Genomic DNA, 24,871 nt, shown 5'->3' with positions numbered 1-24,871 from the left:
AAGTGGAAGGGACATCTACAACAGGTAAAACAAATACTAATCTCACTACTCAGACATATATATGTGGTAAGATACAGATATTTACTTCCGATTTGTTCACTGGAAATCAGTTGGTTAATTGTGAGGGGCCTCTGGACAAATGTACCCAATCATTGATTTCATTGGGAGTAACTGAAAGTCTGTCAATGAAAAACTCTGATATCATATTTATGCTGGCAGATAAGCCTATAAGACAAGTTGCTACCGAGTTTTTTGAAAAAGTAAAAATCAATGATAGTTTATCGACAAAGTTTAACACATACTATAAGAAAGTAAAAAGGATTTCAGAAACAAACATAAAATTGAAAAACGGTAGGAATACTGATTTGTTTGGTGAATTTTTGGAAGGAGAGTTCAGTCTGTCAACTTCCTGTCCTATTGAATCTTTCGAAAACCAGACTGAATAGGAAATATCTCGCCTAAATTCAGACAGCACAACCGCTGCATATGTTATTTCAAAAATCACAAATGAATTGCAAGCAGAAAAAGGCAAGAACATGTCATTAGAACAGGAAGTTGACAGAATAGCGGACCAAGTAGCGAAAGGAAAAAAAAAGACTTGTTTATTGATTTTGCCATGTGATTATGGTCTTTCCGAATTGATTTTCCTGAAAGTTTGGTATTTTGGGGATTTTACTTTTTAATAGATTGCACCGTTGGTTTCCCAATTTGAATGGTTTTACACTAGTATAAATTTTTGGGGCCCTAGCTTTGGTTTTTAACATATTGTAGCTCGCTGTTCGCCAATGCTCCGTGTTGACCTGTCATGGGTAACTTTTATAAATTGTGACTTGGATGCATGCAGAGTTGTCCCATTAGTACTCCAACCACATCTTCCCAGAGGTAGATTTAGAGGGGGACCTGGGAAAAATTTGATTGTAGGAAATAAATAAAGCATGACCGGAGTGGGCACCCTCTTAGGCAGTCAGTGCCCCCTCCCCATATAGTGTTTCCCTTTTTGTTTTTTATGTTTATATGTCAACAATTCCAAAGGGTGACTGGGGTATAGAAATATGGTCACTTGGTCTTCTCCCGACCGGCAGTAAAACGCTTGCCCAAGTGGGGCGTCCGTTTGGCTGTGCGGGATGTATCAAGGTTGCAGTCACGTCGGGTCAAAAATCCAATGCCTCGTGTGAAGAGAGTGCCACGCTCTTTGCACGTTAAGAACCCTTGCAACAACTCTTTGAGGGGTCTGTATGTGGTCTGTTGCAAGACAAAATGTCTGTCCCTAACCAATATACCCTCCTTTTTCAGTGGCAGTCCAAATTTCCAAGACCATCATCTTAGATGGCCTCTATTATAACAACTTACCTATTGTATTTGTGAACTTGTTTTCGTCCTGAATATGCATGAAATATTTGCTACTGGACGTTAAGTAACCAACAATCAGTCAATTCATTAGTCGATTTTCAACGTTCAACATTCGTAGCGACAGACTAACGAGATCCAAACATGATATGAGTTGCACACACAAAATATATACATGTATACAAAACTAATAATCATGAAGTTGTTTCTGAAGCAGAAGCTGTGATAGAAACTTTTGCAGACGATGATCTTTAAGTTGTTGGTGAAGCATAAAATGTGATAGAAACTCAAACAGACGATACTTTTGATTATAAATTTTCGAAAGGATGAGAAACAGGTAAAATATAAGATAAAAAATGTTTATGCAGTTATCAATTTTTTAATGGAACGTTACACTACAAGTATGAAATTAAACTTTTTTACTACCAGTGTAAGCCTTCTTGGTTGAAAAGCTTGTTATCATTAATGGGGTATTCGCCCTCTGATGTGAGTACTAGTTTTCTGAAATATCAAAATTGTATATAAGATATATATAGATATATATATATATTCATAAACATAGAATATCATTCAGTATGTGTGCTTGATTTTTAATTTTTTTGATTGACATTTTAAGGGGAGGAAACGCGGACATTTTCTGGAGGAATTTCCACAAGTTTTTTTTGGTATTTTATCTGATAAAAACTAACGGCAAAACAATATTTTCTGTTGATATTTTTGATATCTGGTGACGATTCCTCAATGATATAAGAGAACATTATGCTAAGTTTTGATAAAGTATGATTAAATTCATTCTATTTAAACTCCCATACAACGTGAAGTACAATTTGTAGATGAACTGGACAGTAGTTTGAGAAACTTATTTATACTACATGTTACTTGCTCAGCAAAATATCCTCCCTCTATTACGGCCCCATCTATTTGAAGGTCTTCTTGTAATTTCTAAAATAAATAAACAACAAAAAGATGACTTGAATGTTATACCTAACGAAAAAGATATTTAACTACAAAAAATCGTTAAGTCAAATAAAACCCTTATGGTAGAAAAATGAGAATGCATACACTTATTATTTGTTTTGGTTTTTTTTTTTACTTAAAAAAAATCTTTATTAGATTTTTTTTTAAATATTTAACAATCAAATGTTGCAAAGAGGGCGATACATTTCGAGTAGATTATGCTTTTGAATGCGAATATATAGTATGCGGAGAGTACATGGACATTTTACGACTAACATCAGCGCGTATTTAATATTACATCAGCCTGTTACCTATATACTATATACATTGGAACCTAACTTTTGTCAAAAGTATTTATAGTTCATGTTAAATACGTACCTGTATGGATGTGTCCAGAGTGGCATTGAATTGAACCACCCCCTGCCACAGTTCTACCATCATGGAACTGAGGGAATTCGTTGTATACCGTTCCATGGTGGTGACCACATCTTCCTGGTTACCGGCCCAGAATTTGACTTTTAAATTCTGGCTGGTAACCCTTTTTTCATCGGTCATTGTTGCAATTTGTAACGATGTTTTATCAGTTGTTGTTCTCGGAGCAGTCTGAAAGTATATCAACATCCGACATTAGATTATTTTATGTTAAATAACTTGAAAGTACGATTCTGGCCAGGTTGACCCTAAACCAGATTGTATCAAATATTGTTATGCGATTACTTTTCTACATTGGCTAGGCATATAGGGGAAGGGTCGAGATCTCATAAACATGTTTAACCCCGCCGCAATTTTGAGCCTGTCCCAAGTCGGGAGCCTCTGGCCTTTGTTAGTTTTGTATGATTTTTAATTTTTGTTTCTTGTGTATAATTCGAAGTTTAGTATGACGTCCATTATCACTGTACTAGTATACATAATTTGTAAGGAGCCAGCTGAAGGACGCCTACGGGTGCGGGAGTATTCCCGCTACATTGAAGACCAATCGGTGGCCTTAAACTGTTGTCTGCTTTATGTTCGGGTTGTTGTCGCTTTGACATATTCCCCATTTCCCTTCTCAATTTTATGAACTTCAACAACGAGAAACTAATCAACCAACGACAACCATCGACGTACATGCTACTGATTAATGAATATGATGGGGCTAAACATGTTTGGGGGCGCTCAACCTCCCAAATCTTCTCACGCACGATACAGTGATAAACAGGACAACAAAAGTGCTTTAGAAGCAATCGAAAAATATTTAATTCATCAGATCGATACAAAGGAAATAAAAAAAAAAATGAACGTTATGGTAGGGTATTTATTCACTTCGTACAGATCTAAGGAGTAGTCGCGATTACTAAACCGTCAAAGAAATCAGTGAGTTAAAAAACGAATGATTAATTGGTGGTTTATAAACTACATATATATCAAATTTATTACGATACTTACTTTAACCAATGAGCCCGAGATTGCAACTAGTTGGTCTTGGACCAATAAACCAATCTTGCCAACATCCCTCAAATCTATGAGAGTCGGCGCAATAAGCGCTTTAATGTGGGTCTCGTCAACTTCGGATGGGGCTATTTCAATAATCTGGAATTTGATTTAAAAAATAAAACATATATAAACTCGAGATCAACTTCACATAGTCATTATTACTTAATTGTGCAAACAATAAACAGATATCAATAATTCATAGAATTTTTCTTGTTATATTTGATTTTATGTATTTTAAAATTATTTAAGTATTGTCAACAAAGTATGGGGAACACATTATACTACCGGACATAATTAAGTGTTATATATTCACCTGAAGATCATGCTGTTGCTTTTCTCTTCTTTGTGACTGTAGCAGCTGTAGGGACTGCATGGGATTTCTTGTTGTGCATAGGTCTAGTTGGGTTTACCATAATTGGTACTCCCCGGTAAACAATAAACCCTGCAATAATTAACTGATGGTGACTGAAGTGAAGGAGGCTGCAGTAAAGAGTCAGATTGGCTGACTCATTAAATCATGGGACCCTGTACAGGCCATTTCAGAATCTTCTGACAATCTAGCCTCAGCTAAAACAAAGACAAAATAGCTCTTAAATTTAATGCCGTAAGCCAATTAATACGCCAAATGTTTAGTTGCAAAATGTAAAAATAAGGGTATAAACATTTTAAAATTTAGATCACAGATACGTTATGGAGTAGATCCCCCATTTTTGTTGGTGTCGGAAATGTTCTTTCATATTTTCATTTGTTTATCTACTGTGTCTATTTATTTGATATATTTAAATAGTTTATCAATTGGTTTGAACAATAGTTATATGAAGGTACAACACATATAAAGTAGAATATGTCACGGGTTGTAAATGCTGCAATTTTTTTGGTTACAACTTTTGATAACCCTCATAATACATAGAGGTAAGCACTCATGTTGATTCCATGAAAAAAACATCTTGTAAGAAAGTTTTAATTAGAACAAAGTAAGTATGATGTTGTTTTTTTTTTGTATATGAAACAAACACTGCCCACCCTGTTTTATACCATGTTACCCATTCGGACAATAAGCAACATAGTTAACATAAAAGCAGGATCCCAACCCTCCTTCTGACCTGGGACAATGGTATTACAGTACATATTTCGACATTTCTTATTCTTTATAAAACATAACAAAAACAACTTATTTGGTAGATTGTAAGACCTTGCATATGTATTTCCATTAAAGTAGGCATACCTCAAAGGTATCCTTCTCACCAAGTTGGGGTCCTTCACAGTAGCCCACGGTTCTCTCCAACTCTTAATCAAATCGATTCGTGATATGCATTGATCCAAACTTCCCTTTCCAGATAACCCATACCAATGCACAACTCGGTTTAAGCTAAAGCGTTCCACCCTTGGAATTTAAATGGATCCATGTATTTCCCTATGTCTATTTTCAAGGGAAATTTCAATTTGTAAATTTGTTTTTTCCTCCATGATTATCTAGTTAATTGCATAATACATGTTTCGTCGGCTAATATAAAAATCAAGCGTGGACTGAAAATCCCTAAGAAATTTCTCATCAAGATACAATATAATATCGTGCAAAACCACAAAGATAATTATCCATCAAGTCATTTGTCATTATATACTAACACTTACAATTATTAGTAAGAAAGCAATATCTTTGGACCTTTAAATTGCAAATGTGTACTACATAAACAGAGCATAGGTCATGATAAATATGTTTTAAAATATAAAAAAGAAGATGTGGTATGATTGCCAATGAGACAACTATCCACAAAAGACCAAAATGACACAAACATTAACAACTATAGGTCACCTTACGGCCTTCAACAATGAGCAAAACCCATACCGCATAGTAAGCTATAAATGGTCGCGATAAGACAATGTAAAACAATTCAAATGAGAAAACTAACGGCCTTAAGTATATAAAAAATGAACGAAAAACAAATTTGTTACACATATGCATAAACAAACGACATCCACTGAATTACAGGCTCCTGACTTGGGACTGGCACATACATAAATAATGTGGCGGGGTTAAAAATGTAAGCAGGATCCAAACCCTCCCCTAACTAGGAACAGTGGTATAGCAGTAAATCATAAGAACGAACTTTAAAAATCAGTTGAAAATGCCTTAACTCATTCGATGGACAAAAATACAAGTGGACGTGGTAGGGTAATTGTATGTCTGCTCAACAGTTTAACCATTTATCTGTGTATATATTTTTTTATACAACCGCAAAAATTGGAAAAAAATCGTCCTATATTGGTATGACGTTGTTGTTGTCATCGTCGTCGTCATCCAAAGACATTTGGTTTTCGCACTATAAAATTTTGGGAGTTTTGGTCCCAACAGTTTAGGAATTAGGGACCAAAAAGGGTCCAAAATTAAACTGTTTGCTTTCATAAAAAAATGAATTCTTGGGGTTCTTTGATATGCCAAATCTAACAGTGAATTTAGATTCTTAATTTTTGGTCCTGTTTTCAAATTGGTTTACGTCAAGGTCCAAAGGGTCCAAAATTAAACTTAGTTTGATTTTAACAAAAAATTAATTCTTGGGGTTCTTTGATATGCTGAATCTAAAAATGTACCAATTTTTCTTATTATGGGGCCAGTTTTCAAGTTGGTCAAATCGGGGTCCAAAATTAAAAAAATGAATTCTTGAGGTTCTATGATATGCTGAATATAACCATGCATTAAGATTTTGGATATTGGACCATAATGGGTAAATGTTAAATTAATTTTTTTTAAGTTTTTAAGTTTAAGTTCTTAGACCACTCCAATTTCAGAGCTATATCAAGCTTAAATGTTGTGTCCTGCATACTTGCCCCAAATGTTCAGGGTTCAATCTCTGCGGTCGTATAAAGCTGCGCCCTGCGGAGTATCTGGTTATTACATGTGGTTATGAAATAAATTTTATTGCAATTTGAAATATTTGTGTTTGTCTCAGCTGGTAGTAATAGGCCAACTATATTTTACATGTCTTATTCCCAAGCCTCAAATTGCTAGAGATACTATTCTAGGAGGAAACTTGACATTACTGTTATGTCCACTGTACTCCCAAAATTGACATAGAAATAACTAACTGGTTCATGTCAGCGTCACAAAGTTGCAGTTTTATCAGGAACTTCTAGGAGTCGTCTCTTTATATTTGGCATAAAGCTGTATCATAATATAGAAAATATATAATAGCACTTTTCTAGGTAAGAGGCACAATTCAATGAAATTCACAAAACTATTAAATCTTCCTCTTTTCTGGAAAAAAGATTACATGAATGTACAAGGCTTTCACATTTATAAATCATTTAAGAATTGAATGCTTCTTTTTGTAAATTTATTGGGGTTGAAAAGCGTTGACCGAAGTACATTTTGTTTGAAGCGCGGATGTACGCACGGTCAACGCTTTTACAACCCTATAAAGTTACAAAAAGAAGCATTCAATACTTATAATTACATTTTTTAGCTTGGATTATAAAAACACGATTTTCATGAAGTTAAATTTTTAAATTCACCTGTGCACTTTAATGTGGGACATCGTGTCATCATGAATGAAATGTTATTGTCTCATGCAACTGCTTACGGAATAACATGTGATGTGCAATTAGCCAATCAGAATAACGTATTATAATGAAACATACATCTAATGTAATTATTATCAAATACAACATGTTTAAAAAATATAAGACTGAACTCAATTGTGGCCACTTTGAATTTTGACAAAAAGCGTCTAAAACTAGACTATTATAAAACTCATGGTGATATTACCTGATGAGTGTGCATAGTAATGTAAATAAAACAGCCCATTTTTAAGTTACTAAAGTTATTTTCTTTTGAATAGGTTAATATTTTAAACATATTGTAAAAATACTCAGTTTAGGGGCAAAATGCAAAAAAGCGATCTCCCTGGGTTTACTCCTTTGGTATATTTTCTAATTTAAGGTGGCTCGGGCGTATTCGAAGTTTCTATCAGAAGTGCCGTATTTTTGGTTATTTTATTCTTTAAAGAAAATAAATCAAATTGGTCGAAAAAAAATAGGGGGTCACGGACCATTTAAGCTCAAAATTTTACTTTTAAACAGGTATGTAAAAGGGACCATTTTTCATTAAAATGATAGGGGAAATAGAGGTGATGACATATTTTTTTTCGGAATATCAAAAAAACGTTCTATGACAATTGTTCCAAATCTGTAATATGAAAAGCTGGAATACACCTTCAAAGAATGAGCCAATAAAAAACATAGGTCACCGATAAGGAAAAAAAATTATTTTGCCTTACAACCCAAATTTTGGCGGGAAAATGGTAAAAATGGGTGAAATGTCATTTTGACCCTTTAAAAAATACCGATAATAACGAAAATATTCTATTAGTCACATAACTACAATGATTTAATATTTCTAATCAATCAAAATATAAAAAAACATTACGACAAATACTTTTGTAATTCATGCGTGAAATTATGTGCAGTCGAATAGTCCCGAGCCACCTTAAACTTAGTTGAACTTGGTTTATTCAATTAATATAACCAGTTAACATTAGTTCAGTCATTATTTTTCTTATATTTTGACTATCACATACTTTTGAAAAGTTTCTATTGAAACAGATCAAAAAATAAAAAAATCGGCAAAATGGCCATCACGCCTATCTTTAATTATTATTTTATCGTAATAAGGTATCATTTGCCGAGCACCATTTTCTAGCATTTTGAAGAATAATATATATGCTTCATGAAATATTACATTTTATTGAAAATAAAACATGATCTTACAAGATTCAAGCCTTTAAAAATATACAAATTTGGCTAAATCGGCACTTTTTCTAAACCATGCAATTTCAACCTGTCAGTACGGGTATTGAAAAATCTCACAACTTTTTGAATTATCATAATTTCCTTTCATTTTAAGTTGTTTTTTAAGATATATGTGATCATTAAGCTAAATTTCTTCTGTAAAACAAAAAAAAATCAGGTTAAAATACCCTAAAATAGGCTTGAAATGGCCATTTGTTAGTACAGAAATAAAATATCAGCCTGATTGGAATATTTTGGATTTGGACCATTTTGCATGGTTTTATCACAGACTGGCTCTTAAGAATAGTAAGGAAAGGATTGAATTTTTAGAAAATGAGAATATGAATTTACAGGAGGAAATAACGGAATTTCAAATGTCTTTTGAGTTGAACCAAATTGTTCAGACTTTCCATAATGGAAAATATAATGATACAGTTAGAGAGGTTTATGCTGCATTATTAAGTTTGTAGGTATTAACAATGTAGAAAAGGTGGTTAGAACGGTCTTGGAAAAGTTAGGGGGTTGAAAGTAGAAAGGTTGCCGAAACGCACTTTTTTCAGAAATTATGCTTGTGGAGGCCAAAGCTCTTGCTCAGATGTACGCAGCTGAGGCAATGCTAACCAGTGACTGTAATACTTTGCATACTGACGGTACCAAAAGAGGGGGTCATGAATTTGGTGGTGTCTAGGTTGGAACCTCTTTTGGTCAGTTCAGTTTAGGAATTAATGAAATGGTTCGTGGAGATGCAGAAAGTTTCAAGTTATTGATAGATTCTGTATTAACAGACATGTCGAAAATTATGTAAAAAATTCAGATGTTAATTTATGTAAAGAGAGTAGGTCCAAACTTATTTTATCAATTAAAAACATGATGACTGATGGCCATATTGTTAACCAGTCATTAAAATCATTATTAGAAAAAATGAAAATAGAATGTTTACCAACTGATGATGATACTGATATGGATTTAATTAAAAAGATGTCAGCTATAAATGTATTCAAATGTAATTTACATGTACTTGTTAATTTCTGGTTTGAAATTATGGGAACAAAATATTTTAGAATCTGTTGATTGTAGTAGTTTTTTCAGTCCTAGTTCTTGTGATTTTATCAGAGCTTCTACAAAGCTGTGTGTGCCTGGTGCAGATGAAAAATTGGTTATGGTTTACTTTTTAAAACATTTTTAAACCAGTTGGAACCTCCTGTTGATTTGCAACTTACCACTTTTCATGGGCATAGAATTAATTTACTGTTTTCAATGGGTGCAAGTGTTTTTCACCATAGAAATCATATTATATTATTTATTGAGAATTATTTTAATAAAGAGGACCGAAATAGATTACTTTGTGCTGTTTATAACTATGTAAACAATCCTGTATATTTAGCAGGTTGTAGAGCTTTAGGTATTGTAGATAAGCTTCTTACTGGTCCTTTATGGAGAATTATTGAAAATGTTGATCATATTTTAGATTTAAATGACATTTGGTTGGTTTTCAAAAATTCTATTGAACTCCTTTCAAAGGATGCTTCAGAACGTTTTGAAGGGAAAGTTTTTTTTTATCCAGAATTTACCAAAAAAGATGAAGTTTTTAATAGCTTATTTATTAATAATGATCTTGATGAAGAATTAAACCTCTTAACCATTGAGGCTCTTCAAATTAATTTAATAAATTTTTTGATTATAATAGAAAGACAGCTAGCTTTCTGGGCCCGGTTGTTCAAAAGTGTCGTTAAGCTAACGCAGTCGTTAGAGTGTCGTTAAATTTAACAAATTCGTTAACTGTTGTTCAAAAAATTTAACGACAAAAATAATGATAACGAGTCGTTAAATTTAACAACTTCTGGGAGGTCGATTAAATATTTAAGTTATTGTTAAATATGGCCGCCTTTAGACAAGTACCTGTTGCACCTCACAGAAAAGAAAGGCATTTTCGCCTGAAAGATGACCTTTCTGTGAATTTGTCAAATGAGGAGTTACGAGAACGGTATCGCTTTGGAAGAGAGGGAATTAATTTCATTTCTAATCTAGTCAGTGATGATATAACAAGAAAAACAAAGAGAAACCATGCTCTCACTGTACCACAGATGGTCATGGTGACCCTGAGATTTCTAGCTACAGGCAGTTTTTTGCAAGTAGTTGGAGACACAATAGGTAAGATTTCATTTATATATTTATCATATATGATTTAAAATTAAGTAAACATTAGTAAAATTGTGTTAATCAATTGCTATAATGATCTTTGACTGATGTTTGAATGATAATTTCAATTTGTTAATTTTCGAAATGTAAACAATCGCCGGTAAAATACTCATTTTATTTTTTGTTCTTAAACGATCTCCCAAATTGTATGTTTTTGGTCTGTTTACAGGTTTGCACAAGGGAACTGTCTCGCGTATTGTGTCTGATGTGTTGACATCACTTTGTAACAAGCGGGATCAATTCATCAAGTGGCCAAGGAATGTGGACGAAACAAGAGGAGACTTTTACCGTCTAAGTGGTTTCCCGAATGTGCATGGGGCAAAAGATGGGACACACGTCCGTATCCAGGCTCCATCAGAAGATGAAGCATCATTCGTTAATAGGAAAGGGGTACACTCTGTAAATGTGCAGGCTGTTTGTGATGCCAAAGGTAAAACATTTCTCATCTAATATGACATTGACCTTCGTAAATAATAAACTGGTATCAACTTTTCAGTGTGACTGGGACCCCTATAGTCTGTTTCTCAGAAAAGAACATTTTACTTTCACTTTTACTTTCACTTTCACTCAGTTCATCTCGGATCATCTAGGACATGATTAGGGTTTTATATGGTTTACCTACTAAAGATAACTTAAAATATTGGTAAGTCAAATATTAAAAGAAGATATTAGTTTTCTTTAATGAGAAAAAGATTCTGTTCAGGGGCCAGCCATTTCCAAAAAGGGGGGTTCCCAACATAAGATAAAGCCTGAAGGGGAGCTCCAACCATATGTCCCCATTCAAATACACTGATAATCTTAAAAAGGAGGTTTCCCTATCCTGTATCTACCACTGCTGTTTCTAATATATTTCTTGAATTTCCCCCTTTCAAGCCAAAAAAAAAAGAAACATTAACCCTAGATTTTGTACAAATTATAATTTGATGTTGCTCTGATGACTGGATCAGCACATTTATGCCTTATGCAACATAAAATTGAGAAAGGAAATGGTGAATATGTCAAAGCGACAACCACCCGACCATAGAGCAAACAACAGCCGAAGGCAACCAATGGGTCTTCAATGTAGCGAGAATTCCCGCACCCGTAGGTGTCCTTCAGCTGGCCCCTAAAATATGCATAATAGTACAGTGATAATGGACGTCATACTAAACTCCGAATTATACACAAGAAACTAAAATTTAAAATCATACAAGACTAACAAAGGCCAGAGGCTCCTGACTTGGGACAGGCGCAAAATTGCGGCGGGGTTAAACATGTTTATGAGATCTCAACCCTCCCCCTATACCTCTAGCCAATGTAGAAAAGTAAAAGAATAACAATACGCACATTAAAATTCAGTTCAAGAGAAGTCCGAGTCTGATGTCAAAAGATGTAACAAAAGAAAATAAATAAAATGACAATAATACATAAATAACAACAGACTACTAGCAGTTAACTGACATGCCAGCTCCAGACCTCAATTAAACTGATTGAAAGATTATGTCTTCATCATATGAATATCAGGTACAATCCCTCCCGTTACATGCATTACAACTTTTAATTTGATATCATGGTTCCTAGTTTGAAACAATACAGTTGAGTCAAAATTTGTAAGTCTATACATTTAAAAAAGAAGATGTGGTAAGATTGCTAATGGGACATTTCTCCACAAGAGACCAAATTACACAGAAATTAACAACTATAGGTCACTGTTCGGCCTTCAACAATGAGCGAGACACATACCACATAGTCAGCTGTAAAAGTCTCCGGAATGACAACGTAAAACAATTTGAACCAGAAAAGTAACGGCATAAATTTTGCATTGTACATCAGTTGTCATGGTTATTCATTGTGTTTATATACACTAATAATTTAAAATGTTTGAACACCCCCTTTTAAGATTACCATTACAAGACTTTTAAAATATGGATTCAAATAAATTTTATTTTTAAAGTCCATTGTTGCATGATCCTAAATAATCCTCTCTTTAAACTTTTGCTACACCTCTTAATTAGAAAAATATAATAATTAATCAAAGACAATTTGTTACATGTAAATTTGTTTATGCTATTACATCATTTCTTTCTTATTTGCATTATATATTATCTATATTTTGCAGGTAAATTCACAAACATAAATGCAAACTGGCCAGGTAGCAGTCATGACTCCCACATATTCAGGACTTCACAGGTATGTATTTTATTGCAATGTTGGTCATCTTTTATAAGTTTTATTCCCTTTTAAGCACTATATGTTAGCAGTCAGTCCAGACTTTTTATTTTCTCAATAAAAGAATTAAAATCTCTTATCTTGGATTGGTCACCACTGCAGGAAGTCAAAATCTTCTTCTTGGACATAAAACCCAGTGGTGGATCAAGAACTTTTCCTAAAGGGGGGCCTCTGACTGACCTAAAGGGGGGGTTCCGCTCCAGTCATGCTTCAGTGATTTCCTATATATTCAACCAAATTTTTCCAACGTAAGGGAGTCCCCCCATGGATCCGCCTATGAAACCACTATTTTTATTTGCTCTTATCAATATTATTTTTTACTTTTTGTCATTAGATACACATAAAGGTGTGAAAATGTCAATGTAAGGACTTTTGAATTTCAGTTCAAAATAATTAATTTATCATTGGAAATTTATATAATTAATTAAGAAAGAAGCAACCTGTTGAAAGAAATCTTGAGATACAATAACTGAGAAAAGAATATAGAAATATCTTTAGTGAATAATTTATGTTAAAAAATCAATTATTCTATACATATAAAGCAGCAATCAATTAGTTTTTAGGGTTGCTTATGATGAAAAAAAATATTGATATACAATAAATGAAAAGGGAATATATAAAAAATAGTCTTGCTGAATATTATTTTAGGTAAATAGTGTAACTCCTCCCTGCGAAGCTGAATATATCAATTTAAATATAAAAATGGAAGTTTTAACCAAATATTTGCTGTAAAAAGAAATTAAAACTTTTATGTATAGTTGTGTACCTACATGGAACAGAATGGTGGATGGGCAAATGGTGTACTGCTGGGGGATAGTGGTTATCCTTGTCGACCATTCCTGATGACCCCATATCAGAATCCTGTACTTGATCATCAAAAGAAATACAACAGATGCCACTGTTCAACTAGAAGTGTGATAGAGAGAACATTTGGGAGGCTGAAGAGAAGGTTCCACATATTACACTCAGAGGTAAAGCATAAACAATTCTTTAAGCAAATGATCACTCACACCACATCTTCCTATACATGTATCTATAGAACATAAAAAATGCAGTTGATTAAAAACAAAAATTTATTTTTTGTTGGGGTTCTTATCTTGTTATTTATTGTAATATTTTGGCCCCATTAGAAATTGGTCAACACTGAGGTCTCCAAAATTAAACTTTGTTCGGTTTTTATCAGAAACTTAATTTTTTGTGGATCTATATGCTGAATCTATCTGTGTGATAATATTTTTATATAGGGCCCTGTATAATAAGATAATAAAAATTATAATAAAATTGACATGCTATAGTTAAAAAAAGGCAATAATTCTACATAACTTTCACTTTTCGGTTTCAGATAAGAATGATACCAAGCAAAGCATGCAAGATCATCATGGCTTGTGCTATTCTTCACAATATTTGCATCTTACTTAATGAACCAGACATTGAAGATGATGGATTAGTGATAGACAATGATGGAGATCTTGGGGACCGTTTCTTTGGTAATCAGGATGGAAGAGGTGTCAGAGACCACATTTCCTCCACATTTTTTAATCGTTGAAATTATGAATAAAACATTGAAAAGCTTTTTTCTGAATATATATTTTATCAATAACAATAAAACATCTAAAAAATATAACATTAATATGGATCTATAAATAAAATGCTGATTAAACTTAATGAAGTAGAGCCTCTAACATTGACTCTGTACAACTATTTTCCAAATTTTTCTTCATCATATCATATAACTCCATTTGCTTCTTGAATAGTTCCATTTGAGTCTGATTTCTTTTTAGGTCGCTCTCTAACACCAGACACTGCAACTCATACACGTCTTCTGCAGTTTTCTTGGGTTTCTTTGTCCGTTTATTTTCACTGAAATATATATAATAAAAATGCATATTTGTTAATTTTTTTAAATAAATATAGTTATTATAAACCAGTATAACTATTTAGATAAAATTGTTTTCAAAAGGCCAAGATTTCTGCAACTCATACATAAATGTTTATTCCTTTAACTAATACTCTTTAACAAAAATTGATCATATTATATCACTGTTTCGGATAAATATTTAAACAAAAGGGGATGCAGACTTTCATTAAATTAATTCAGCAAATGAGTATTTCGGATATTTCTCTAAATCTTACATTTAACAGGTAGTTAAATTAGATAATTTGATTTAGAATTATAATTCCCATTTACAGGACATATTCCATCCTTAAGAACAAGTTTAATGAAACAATTAAGAGGGAGATAACTCTTGATTTTATACAGGGCTGCTGTATGAACTTTTTGGACATATTCAATGGATAGGTATAAAAGGTATACAATTATTCATTTTATTAAATTTAGCCACTCAGTTTTCTTTTTCGAACTATTTTTGAAGTTCAATAACTGGTTAATTCATAACAAATATGCATATTAATCTCATACAAAACATTTACAAGAGTGATTTATTGGCACTATAAGAATATTTATCAGTATTCAAATCATTTATACATAAGAAGATGTGGTATGATTTCCAATCAGACAAATATGGGGCACAGTCCAAAGGAAGCCCAATTAAGTCAAGATGTATCATCACAATCCCTTCAGCAATAAGCAATTACATTCCAGGATGTATTCAGATCCAAAAGACTCGTACATCAGTGATGACTCCATCTAAAAAAGTTTCAAAGCCAGCTATATACAACACTCAAGAGCATTCAGTACATATCCAACTTATTTAGTGTGTAGAAATTAAAAGGCTGTTGTATTCTTTCATATAAAACATATACCTAGCTTTAGGTGGTTGCTGAGTGCTGCTATTAGGGCATGCAGGAGGTATTTGGGCAGACACTGGTAGGTTTGCATGTTCAGTATAACGTGTTTCTTTATTTCTCTGATGAACCTCTTACAGTCTCCTAATCCATATACTCTCCATAGAAGTTCATGGTGGTTCTGAAAGTTTTGATTAAAAAAACATTAAAATTGCCTCAGTTGAATGTGTATACATTGCATATAGGGTAGATAAAAGAAGATGTGGTATTAGTGTCAATGAGAAAACTCTCCATCCAAGTCACAATTTATAAAAGTAAACCATCATAGGTCAAGGTAAGGCCTTCAACACAGAACCTTAGCTCACACCGAACAGCAAGCTATATAGGGCCCCAAATATTACTGGTGTAAATCCATTCAATTGGGAAAGCCATTTGTTATCTGTTTAGTATATAAACATACGGGGGTATTAGGATTGCTTAAGAGACCTTCAGACAACAATCCACCAAATTGTAAATGAAGTTGATGTATAAATGAATATATGTATTTAAATGTGTCAGTCAAGATACATATATTCAAGACTTAAAATCCCAATCAATTGAACAACATAGATTGGAGAAAGGTATTGTAAAAAAGAAAAAAAAGTAAAAAAGTAATATAGCTGTTACTTCTTTCCATAAGTCATTATATTCTGTGTCAATTTCAACTTGAGAAAATATATAAAGACCAATTGAATGAAAGAAAGTCAATAGATACACAATTAACTTAAAGCGTGCTATTACAGAGATCCTGTATTAGACCCTCAATGAGTAAATTTATAAATATATATAATTACATAGATTATTTTCACAGCAATATAATTTTATATCAACCTCAATTCTTTAATGAAATATTGATTCCGAAACATTGCATCTTCATTTTTTTGAAATGCGGAATTGTAAAAATAATTTACGATAATACAAAAATCTATGTAATGATTACCATCAGATGTCTGGCATCCTGAGACAGCAATTTGTGCTGGAATTGGTGAGCTGACAGGTTCAGCAAAATATATTGGATCAGATGATGAGCTTTCTGAAATAAAATGAAGATACATTATATTTCAATTTTTTAACAATCATTTTATTTTTGGATATTTGATTGATCATAAGAACTCTTATGGGCCCACAAGGGGCATACATGAATAAGGACAAAGAATATTGATTTGCATAGATTCATAGATACAAACATTTTTTACATACAGTTGAAACTTCTTTTAAAATTGCTTGATCCCCCCTGTATTGAGTATACTTACACTCTAAAATTTATACCAAATTATTTGTAACAATAATCTCTCTCTTTACTTATGGTTACAGTTATAATATTACTGCAAGAAATGTGTATGCATGAATATCTTCTTTAGATACATACCTTGTATACTGAATTGTGTTGGTGTACTCTCACTTGTTTCTGTCTGCTGAGGAAACCCTGTAAAAATGATAAAGTGAAAATTACAAAAAAATCAGGCACAAAGAAAGATAACTCAATTTTTAATGCAGGGCTATTTCGAAATGTTACAATGACTTTTGGTGAAGTACTAATTCCAAGTTTTTTCTTGGTAACAAGTATTAACAAGTAAATTTTATTGAAATTTAATTAATCTTTAAAAGTAATGGGATTTTTTTTTATGAAAATTTTACCACAGCTCAATTTTTTACATTTAAGAATTGAATGCTCTTTTTTGTAAATTTATTGGGGTGTAAAAGCGTTGACCGAAGTACATTTTGTATGAAGCGTGGAAGCGCTTCATACTAAAAATGTGCGCACGGTCAACGCTTTTACAACCCTATAAAGTTTCAAAAAAAGCATTCAATACTTATAATTACATTTTTCCTATACTAGGATCATGAAAACACGCCTTTTATCAAGTTTTTATTTCATTTACCTGTGCACTTTATTGTGGGACCTCGTGTCATCATGAATGAAAAGTTGCAATGTGTAATGCAATTGATTAAGGAATATCACGAGATTGCTAGCTAGCCAATCTGAATAACGTATTATAATGAAACATACATCTAATGTAATTATTGTGGTAAAAGATGATGTAAGGGGCAATACAGAATTGACCGCCAAAGGTGATGGCCAACAAACTTTATCTTACCTCCTATACATTTCTAGGAATATGATTGGTTAAAAGCGTCCGCGTGCAAACCGTGTATATTTGATATTAGGTTAGTAGGGAGGCGGGGCTTATTTCATACACGGTTAGTAATGGTGTTATGTCCCTTTATAAAAACCAAACGGTACTGAGAAAAAAACTTAAAAGTTCCAACAGACGAAGAAATTGATGATTAAGATTGAAATAAATTACATAAAACACATTTAAACCTTACAAGTCGTTATTGTTGGCATCTGTTTTTGTAGGATCAATGGAAGTATTTTTTTTAATGCTAACAGTATTGAATGCTCATTTTGAGAATCACTAGTCTTAATTTCACACGTTAAGATAGTCGGTAAGATAAATTCGTTACATAGTGTGCTAGTGACGTAATACGGTATATATGGGGTCAGTAAATTCCATATGGGGATTCGAGCTTCGCTCTCACCCCATATGGAATTTACTGACCCCATATATACCGTATTAGGTCACTAGCACACTATGTAACTAATATTACCTCTTGCAAAACAATAGTTAAACCTTATTTTTAACGATGAAAAGATATTTGTATGTGATAATTATTCTCATCAATACCACAAAAAGGTATTTGTATATATCAGGTAAGAGGAAGGTTGTAATTATAACACAACATAAAATTCTATTTATAGCATATCGGCGACGTCTGTAGGGAATTTCGTTGAAAGGGATATCCTAATGTCATAGCAGACGACGCACTCAGAGATATTAATTTTCTGCATTATTTTCTAAGATAGAAATAAAATAACCGTCTGATTTATTGTTTGAAATAAATGGAAGCACATTATTGACATCAGTAAACCAAAAATACTTGCCCACTGAAGTTTCCATCCCATCATCAATTCCTTTGAAGGAGGAGGTGTCTTTTAAGGCATTTATAATATTCTCCTCAGCAACACTTATTGGCTTTGGAGCAGGTCCTCCTCCTGTCCTGTTTCTCTCCTTTTTTTCATACGTGAATTTGTCTTTGGCATCTCTTGTTTAGTTTCTAAATTTGGTTTTTACAGTTAGAACTTGTCTGTAGCTCACCCCTAGAGCATTCACTTCAGCAGTTATCTTTTCCCACATTTTGTTTTTAGCATCTGCTGTAACATCCTTCCCGAATTTCCCTCTCAGTAGACCCAATTTTTCAACAACTCTTCTACTTATAAGGTTTACTTCTATGCTTGAAAAATTCTGGCCTCTAATTCTTGGAATTTTCTTGAGGGGTTGCTCTTCAGCCATTTTCAAACAGGAAGTGGAGGAATTGTTGGATTTTAGGGGAGTTGTGGGAAAATGTTAAATTAATTAGTTGTTAAATTTTTTAACAAGTTGTTAGTTAACGCAGTCGTTAAATATTTTTGAACAACATAATTTAACACAGAAATTAACTAACAACAATGTTAAAATTTAACGAGTTGTTAGGCTTAACTAGTCGTTAGCTTAACGACAGTTTTGAACAACCGGGCCCTGACTGTTTACCTGGTGGTATTTTTGATTAAACCACTGAAAGTGTAAAAAAAGATTTGCGTGTTGAATCAACAACGGTTGCAACAACAAATATTGTTTCTGAGAGAAATTTTGCTAATCTAGATCGCTTGAGACGTGAAAAGCCTAATGCTAAACAAATTAGAGACTTTGTCAAAACATGCAGTACATGCAATTTACACAAGAAGCCAAACAGAAAGGCTAAATTTCCGCTTACCCAGTTTGATGCAGGTGCACCAATGGAACGAGTCCACTTAGATTTTCTAGGACCACTGCCAGAGACGAAATTTGGAAATGCCCATGTACTAGTTATGGTTGACCGGTTTTCCAAATGGATGGAATGTATTCCGTTACCAGCACAAACTGCAGAGCATACAGCAAGAGCTGCAGTGAACGAGTTTTTCTCTCGTTTTGGATTCCCATTTCAGATTTTTACAGACCAAGGACGCAATTTCGAAAGCAAGCTTTTCAAATCATGTTCATTTTTCGCAAAACCATTACGAACAAATGATTCGAATCGAACAAGATATCAAGAGTACTGCGGCCCTGTGGGAATCCACACTGTATATTGGCTAATAGCCCATTGGATTCCAAGAACCAAACAAGGCGATCATTGACCATCCGTTCGAGTGTTTTACAGACACAACTGGTAAGAGCAATTGGTCGATAATTAATAGGATCCGTATGATCTTTACTTGGTTTTGGAATAGGCACGACGGTTGCAAGCTTCCAAATTGATGGTAAATCACCAGATTCCCAGATGTTATTCATGAGCTGCAAGAGAGCTTCTAGCGAGGAATCTGGCAAGTGTTTTAAGAGTTGGTAGTGAATATTATCAGGCCCACACGCTGTATCATGGGCTTTTGACAGAGATGTTTTAAATTCTTCAAGAGGGAATAGTTTATTATAATTTTCACCATTTTTCATGAAATTCATAAAAATCTTAAGGACCCTCTGTGACTTTGTCAGTATTCCAGCTTCTGGTGTAATCTCATTAAAATTCTCAGGTCTCTAAATTGAGTGTAGTGACTCTTAATAATGGATGTTAACAAATCAATTTACTGTATTATTTCAGATGGATCCCCAGACATTTTTAGCGATGTCAGATGAACAGTTACATACTTATATACCAGCATACGGGGACATTTATGCTGCCAGGAGATACTTTTAAGAACTAATAAAAAGGGAACATAAAAACCAACGAAGTGATTCTCTATTTAAAAAACTGAGGAGAAAGATGAGAAAAGAAAAGTCCTCAGATAGTGACGAAGAAGCTGAAGGTGACAAAAAATGCACAAGAAAAAAATCCAAGAAGACAGATGGTTTTCAGCGGCACAGCAACAGAAGTGAAAAACTTCGGGGCAATTCAAATGCAAAAAAGGCAGTCAGAAAAATTGAAATAGGATGGTTTGATTATGAATATGCTGACAATGCTTATCACCAAGTGAAAACCCCAAATGGGGGAGGAGCCAGACATGTATATGCTCCAAAATCTTGGCTCACAAACGATATAATGGAACATGGGAAGAAATTGTTGTTTAGAAATGGGAAGTCCAAAAGGGGAATGGTAACAGAGTTTGATTTTGAAATACGAAATTTTATGGGAGAGTCTATCGACGAAGATTGCACAGTTGAAGATTTGTATGACGAAACAGGATCTCGTCAACTTAGATATTATCTTTATACAAAGAAAAGAACAACTGCAATACTAGAACAAGCCATAGATGAAAGTCAGTTGGAATTGGAGGAAGATGAAGATTTACCTGACATCTTATATACTAGAAACTTGCAAAGAAGCATATCAATGTCTACATTACCTGTAACAGGAAATCCTGGCACTAGTACTCCCTTACCTAAACCTTCATCCTCAATAAATCAGATTGTGACTCTGAAAATTGCATCAGATGACGAAGGTATAATTTTTTGTCCACAGGAAAATGACCATTACCAGTTATTACAGTCCTTAAATGCAGCAGTAGATATTTTACCACCTTTAGAGTTATCAACATACCTAGACTCTGTTGATGAAACTTTACCACACAATGAATCGTCAGCAGGCAGTGCACCACAATCAAACACATCAGCTTCAGGGGGACATGAGCAGACCATTACAACAGGTATTGCATTACCTGTTACAGAGTTAGAAGATGTTAGAAAACAGGATATTGTAAGAATTCATAAGAGTAACCTATTTATAGAAATGATTAATCTGTTTAAAACAGGAGAAATGGATTTTTCCAAATGTAGAGTAATCAGAGTTAATGCAAACGGCCATGATGAAAGAGGGACTGGAGAAGGTTTTTTAAAAGATGTGTTCTCTGAGTTCTGGGAACTCTTCTACATGAGGTGCTGTGAAGGAGCTGACATTAAAGTGCCTATTTTAAGGCATGACATGCAGCAAGAAGAATGGACAGCTATTGCATACATTCTTGTGAATGGTTTTAAGACAGTTAATTATTTCCCTGTACAAATCTGCAAAGCATGTTTCGAAGATGCCTTGTTTGGAGTACCATATGCCAACCTAGTTGATGCTTTTTTTCGATTTGTGCCAAAGACTGATAGGGTCGCATTAGAAAAAGCTTTCAATCACTTTCAAGACAGTGATTTAGGAGATTTTATTGATGTTCTTGAGACATATGATTGTAAAAAGTATCCAAGCCAAGATAACATTAAGAACATTATTCAGGAGATAGCTCACAAAGAAATCATACAACAACCTAAGTTTGTTACTGATTGCTTGAAGAGTGTATTTCAGACAAGACTTCATTTGAATCAAGAGACAATTAGCAAAATATACCTTGAGATGTGTCCAACTGTCAACAAGATATTGAAATCTTTGACCTTTCCGGAGTCATTAGATCTCAAAGGGCAAGTAACTGCAGGGTACCTGAAAAAATTTGTTAAGGGATTGGATGACAAGGATGTGCATAGCTTTATGAGGTTTTGTACTGGTGCTAATCTTAGCTGTGACATAATATTGGTAGAATTTACAAAATTGTCTGGATTGCAGCGAAGACCAACAGCCCAAACTTGTGGAAACATATTAAGGTTGCCAACATCATACGAATCTGCTGCAGACTTAAGAGAAGATTTTTTAAACATATTTGAAAGAAGGGTGTGGGATATGGACTATGTATAAGTAACTTTAAATGTTATGAATTGGGATTGGAAGAATGAGCAGTTTGATTTTGAAGCTTACACTATTAGTTAAGTCCAAATGATAAAAAAAATCTTTAGTTATAGGGCCTACTTGAATATTAGATTTTCACAACCTTGAAATTAAAATACTAATTTTGCAGTTCAGGGATATTATTTTGCGAATTACATGTATAATAGAGGGAAGTGCAAAATGTTCATAAAAACAAGATCTACATCCTACAAAATTTTAGTGTAATCACACTGAGTGGTGTAAGGGTTTTTAATCAAGAAAACCTTTTTTCACAGTTTCTGTTACTATTGGTCATTATAAGACTATAATACATAGATGATGATAAATAAATAAATAGCAAAATTGTTTGTTATTAATAAATGATCTACAAACATGTACAGGCGAATTTCAGTTACTACCATAGAAAAAATTTATTATCTTGAAAAATCAATTTTTATTTAAAAGCAGCTTTGTGATAATATCTCAAAAAGTATTGCAGGTAAATAGTAAACGTGTTTACATAGAAATAAATCAATCATCTTGCAAATTTATAGCATTGGCTTTAAAAGAGTTGACCTTAAAATATGCTGTTTCGCTTGTGCTTTTTTTTTGTCTGGTAGGCAATGTCAACTCAGTTACCAGGATTGTATTTTTTAATTTGTTGTGAGCAAAGGGAATTTGTTCAAATAATCTTTGTCAGTATAGAATTATTAGCTGTAACCACATGTTATGTTAACACAAAATGACAAGACATGTCATATGACATTTTTATTTACTATGCCAGGCAATGCTTCTTTGTTATCTGTCAGAAATACAATAACTTAGATTGCAATTGGTATTTGTTTTAATTAATACAGTTATTTTTATGTTTACATGTATGATAAATATGACATTCATTGATTGATTGTTGGTTGCTTAACGTCCAGTGGCAAATATTACATGCATATTCAGGACGAGAACAAGTTCACAATAAATACAATAGGTAGGTTGTTGTAATAGAGGCCATCTAGGATGATGGTCTGGGAAATTTGGACTGCCACTGGAAAATGAGGGTATATTGGATAGGGACAGAAATTTTGCCTTGCAACAGGTCACCTACGGACCCCTCAAAGAGTTGTTGCAAGGGTTCTTAACGTGCAAAGAGCGTGGCATTCTCTTTACACGAGGCATCGGATTTAACGTCCCCAATCTGACCGGACGTGACTGCGAACTTGATACATCCCGCACAGCCAAACGGACGCCCCACTTCGGCAAGCGTTTTACTGCCGGTCGGAAGAAGACCAAGTGACCATATTTCTAATTCCCCAGTCACCCTTGGGGATAATATGACATACAAGAGATGTTTGAATATTTGACTATTACATGTATTTTGTACACGATCAAAATGACTATTGTGTTTGTTGAAGAATATTAACTGCTGAGACAAGCATGAAATATGTTTGTTTTTTTAGAAAAAGGATTATTTGATCTTACTTCAAAAGTTTAATTATATTACACCTATATCAAAAATTGATCAGAACTTTAAATTTTATGTAGAATGCTGTTCAGAGATTTGTTGGGCATCTTTTTCTTGCTTGACAGAGGTGTCAATGACCAGAGACACATTTTGTTTATTTCCTATGAGGTGTGAGCCTACCCACAATCATGAAGATCTGTAAAGAATATCATATTTGTCAAGACTTTTGACTCCACTGATAAGTTATAACTAACGTCGTATTTTAGTAAGATTAATAAGTTTGAAAATCTATCTTTTTTAATGATTTTTCAGTTACCAATTAGTGTTGGTCAGAATAAACAAATGAAAGCTGGCAAACACAACATCTTAATAACACGATGTCATTGTGCACCTTATTAGCTCATGATCACCTAAATATAAGGTAGGGTGAGCTATTGATACACTGTTGTGTTCGTCGTTCGTTACCTTTCTTTGAAAAAATCTTCTCTGAAACCACTGACAGGATTTTCCAAACTTTGTCCAGATGCTCCTCAGAGTATCTTAACTTTTAAAATTGCATCCATTATTTTGATTTGTTAAAAAACATAGCTGCCATTGCTTAAATAGACCATCTGAGTCCAACACCTGTTTTGCAAATAACTAAAAAATATCAAAACTTTGGCAGATTTTGATTGGTCAATTTTGAAGAATCTTTTTTTTCACAAACCATTGAAAGAACTTGAACTGGAACTTACAACATAGTTTCTACTGAAATCCTCGGATGCAATTTGAAAAAAAGGCAGGACAGGAGTTTTGAGTAAAAAAAAGGCAGGATGACAATTTATTTGAAACAAAAAGTCAGGATAAACTAATTTAAAAAAAGGCAGGACCGAATAGAGTGAAAAATAAAAATGCAGGACAGAGATTACAACAAAA

The 24,871-nt window shown here is 33.5% G+C and overlaps 1 protein-coding gene across 2 annotated transcripts; it reads left to right on the top strand.

The window, feature by feature from the left end:
• The first annotated feature begins 10,271 nt into the window (after nucleotides 1-10,271).
• On the top strand, nucleotides 10,272-14,532 carry LOC139494787 (putative nuclease HARBI1). 2 transcript variants are annotated; one of them, XM_071282979.1, is made up of 4 exons: nucleotides 10,272-10,713; nucleotides 10,931-11,191; nucleotides 12,860-12,930; nucleotides 14,312-14,532. In XM_071282979.1, the coding sequence occupies exons 1-4, from the start codon at nucleotides 10,440-10,442 to the stop codon at nucleotides 14,513-14,515; spliced, it is 810 nt and encodes a 269-aa protein (XP_071139080.1). In that variant the 5' UTR covers nucleotides 10,272-10,439; the 3' UTR covers nucleotides 14,516-14,532. The 2 variants fall into 2 exon arrangements, 1 of the variants encoding a protein (XP_071139080.1); XR_011657148.1 differs by lacking the exons at nucleotides 10,272-10,713; nucleotides 10,931-11,191 and adding an exon at nucleotides 11,202-11,404 and having other exon boundaries at nucleotides 14,312-14,378.
• Nucleotides 14,533-24,871: the final 10,339 nt, after the last annotated feature.

Source organism: Mytilus edulis, chromosome 11 (assembly GCF_963676685.1).
Source record: "Mytilus edulis chromosome 11, xbMytEdul2.2, whole genome shotgun sequence".
In the NCBI taxonomy this organism is placed as follows: Eukaryota; Metazoa; Mollusca; class Bivalvia; order Mytilida; family Mytilidae; genus Mytilus; species Mytilus edulis.
The sequence above is the reverse complement of the archived record's forward strand: the minus strand, read 5'-3'. Positions and strand labels throughout refer to the sequence as shown.

Excerpts from the sequence above, each read along its gene's own strand:
- LOC139494787 (XM_071282979.1), top strand. The coding sequence starts at position 10,440 with ATGGCCGCCTTTAGACAAGTACCTGTTGCACCTCACAGAAAAGAAAGG. Across the intron at positions 10,714-10,930 it reads AGTAGTTGGAGACACAATAG|GTTTGCACAAGGGAACTGTC; the intron begins GTAAGATTTCAT and ends GTCTGTTTACAG. Across the intron at positions 12,931-14,311 it reads ACATATTCAGGACTTCACAG|ATAAGAATGATACCAAGCAA; the intron begins GTATGTATTTTA and ends TTTCGGTTTCAG.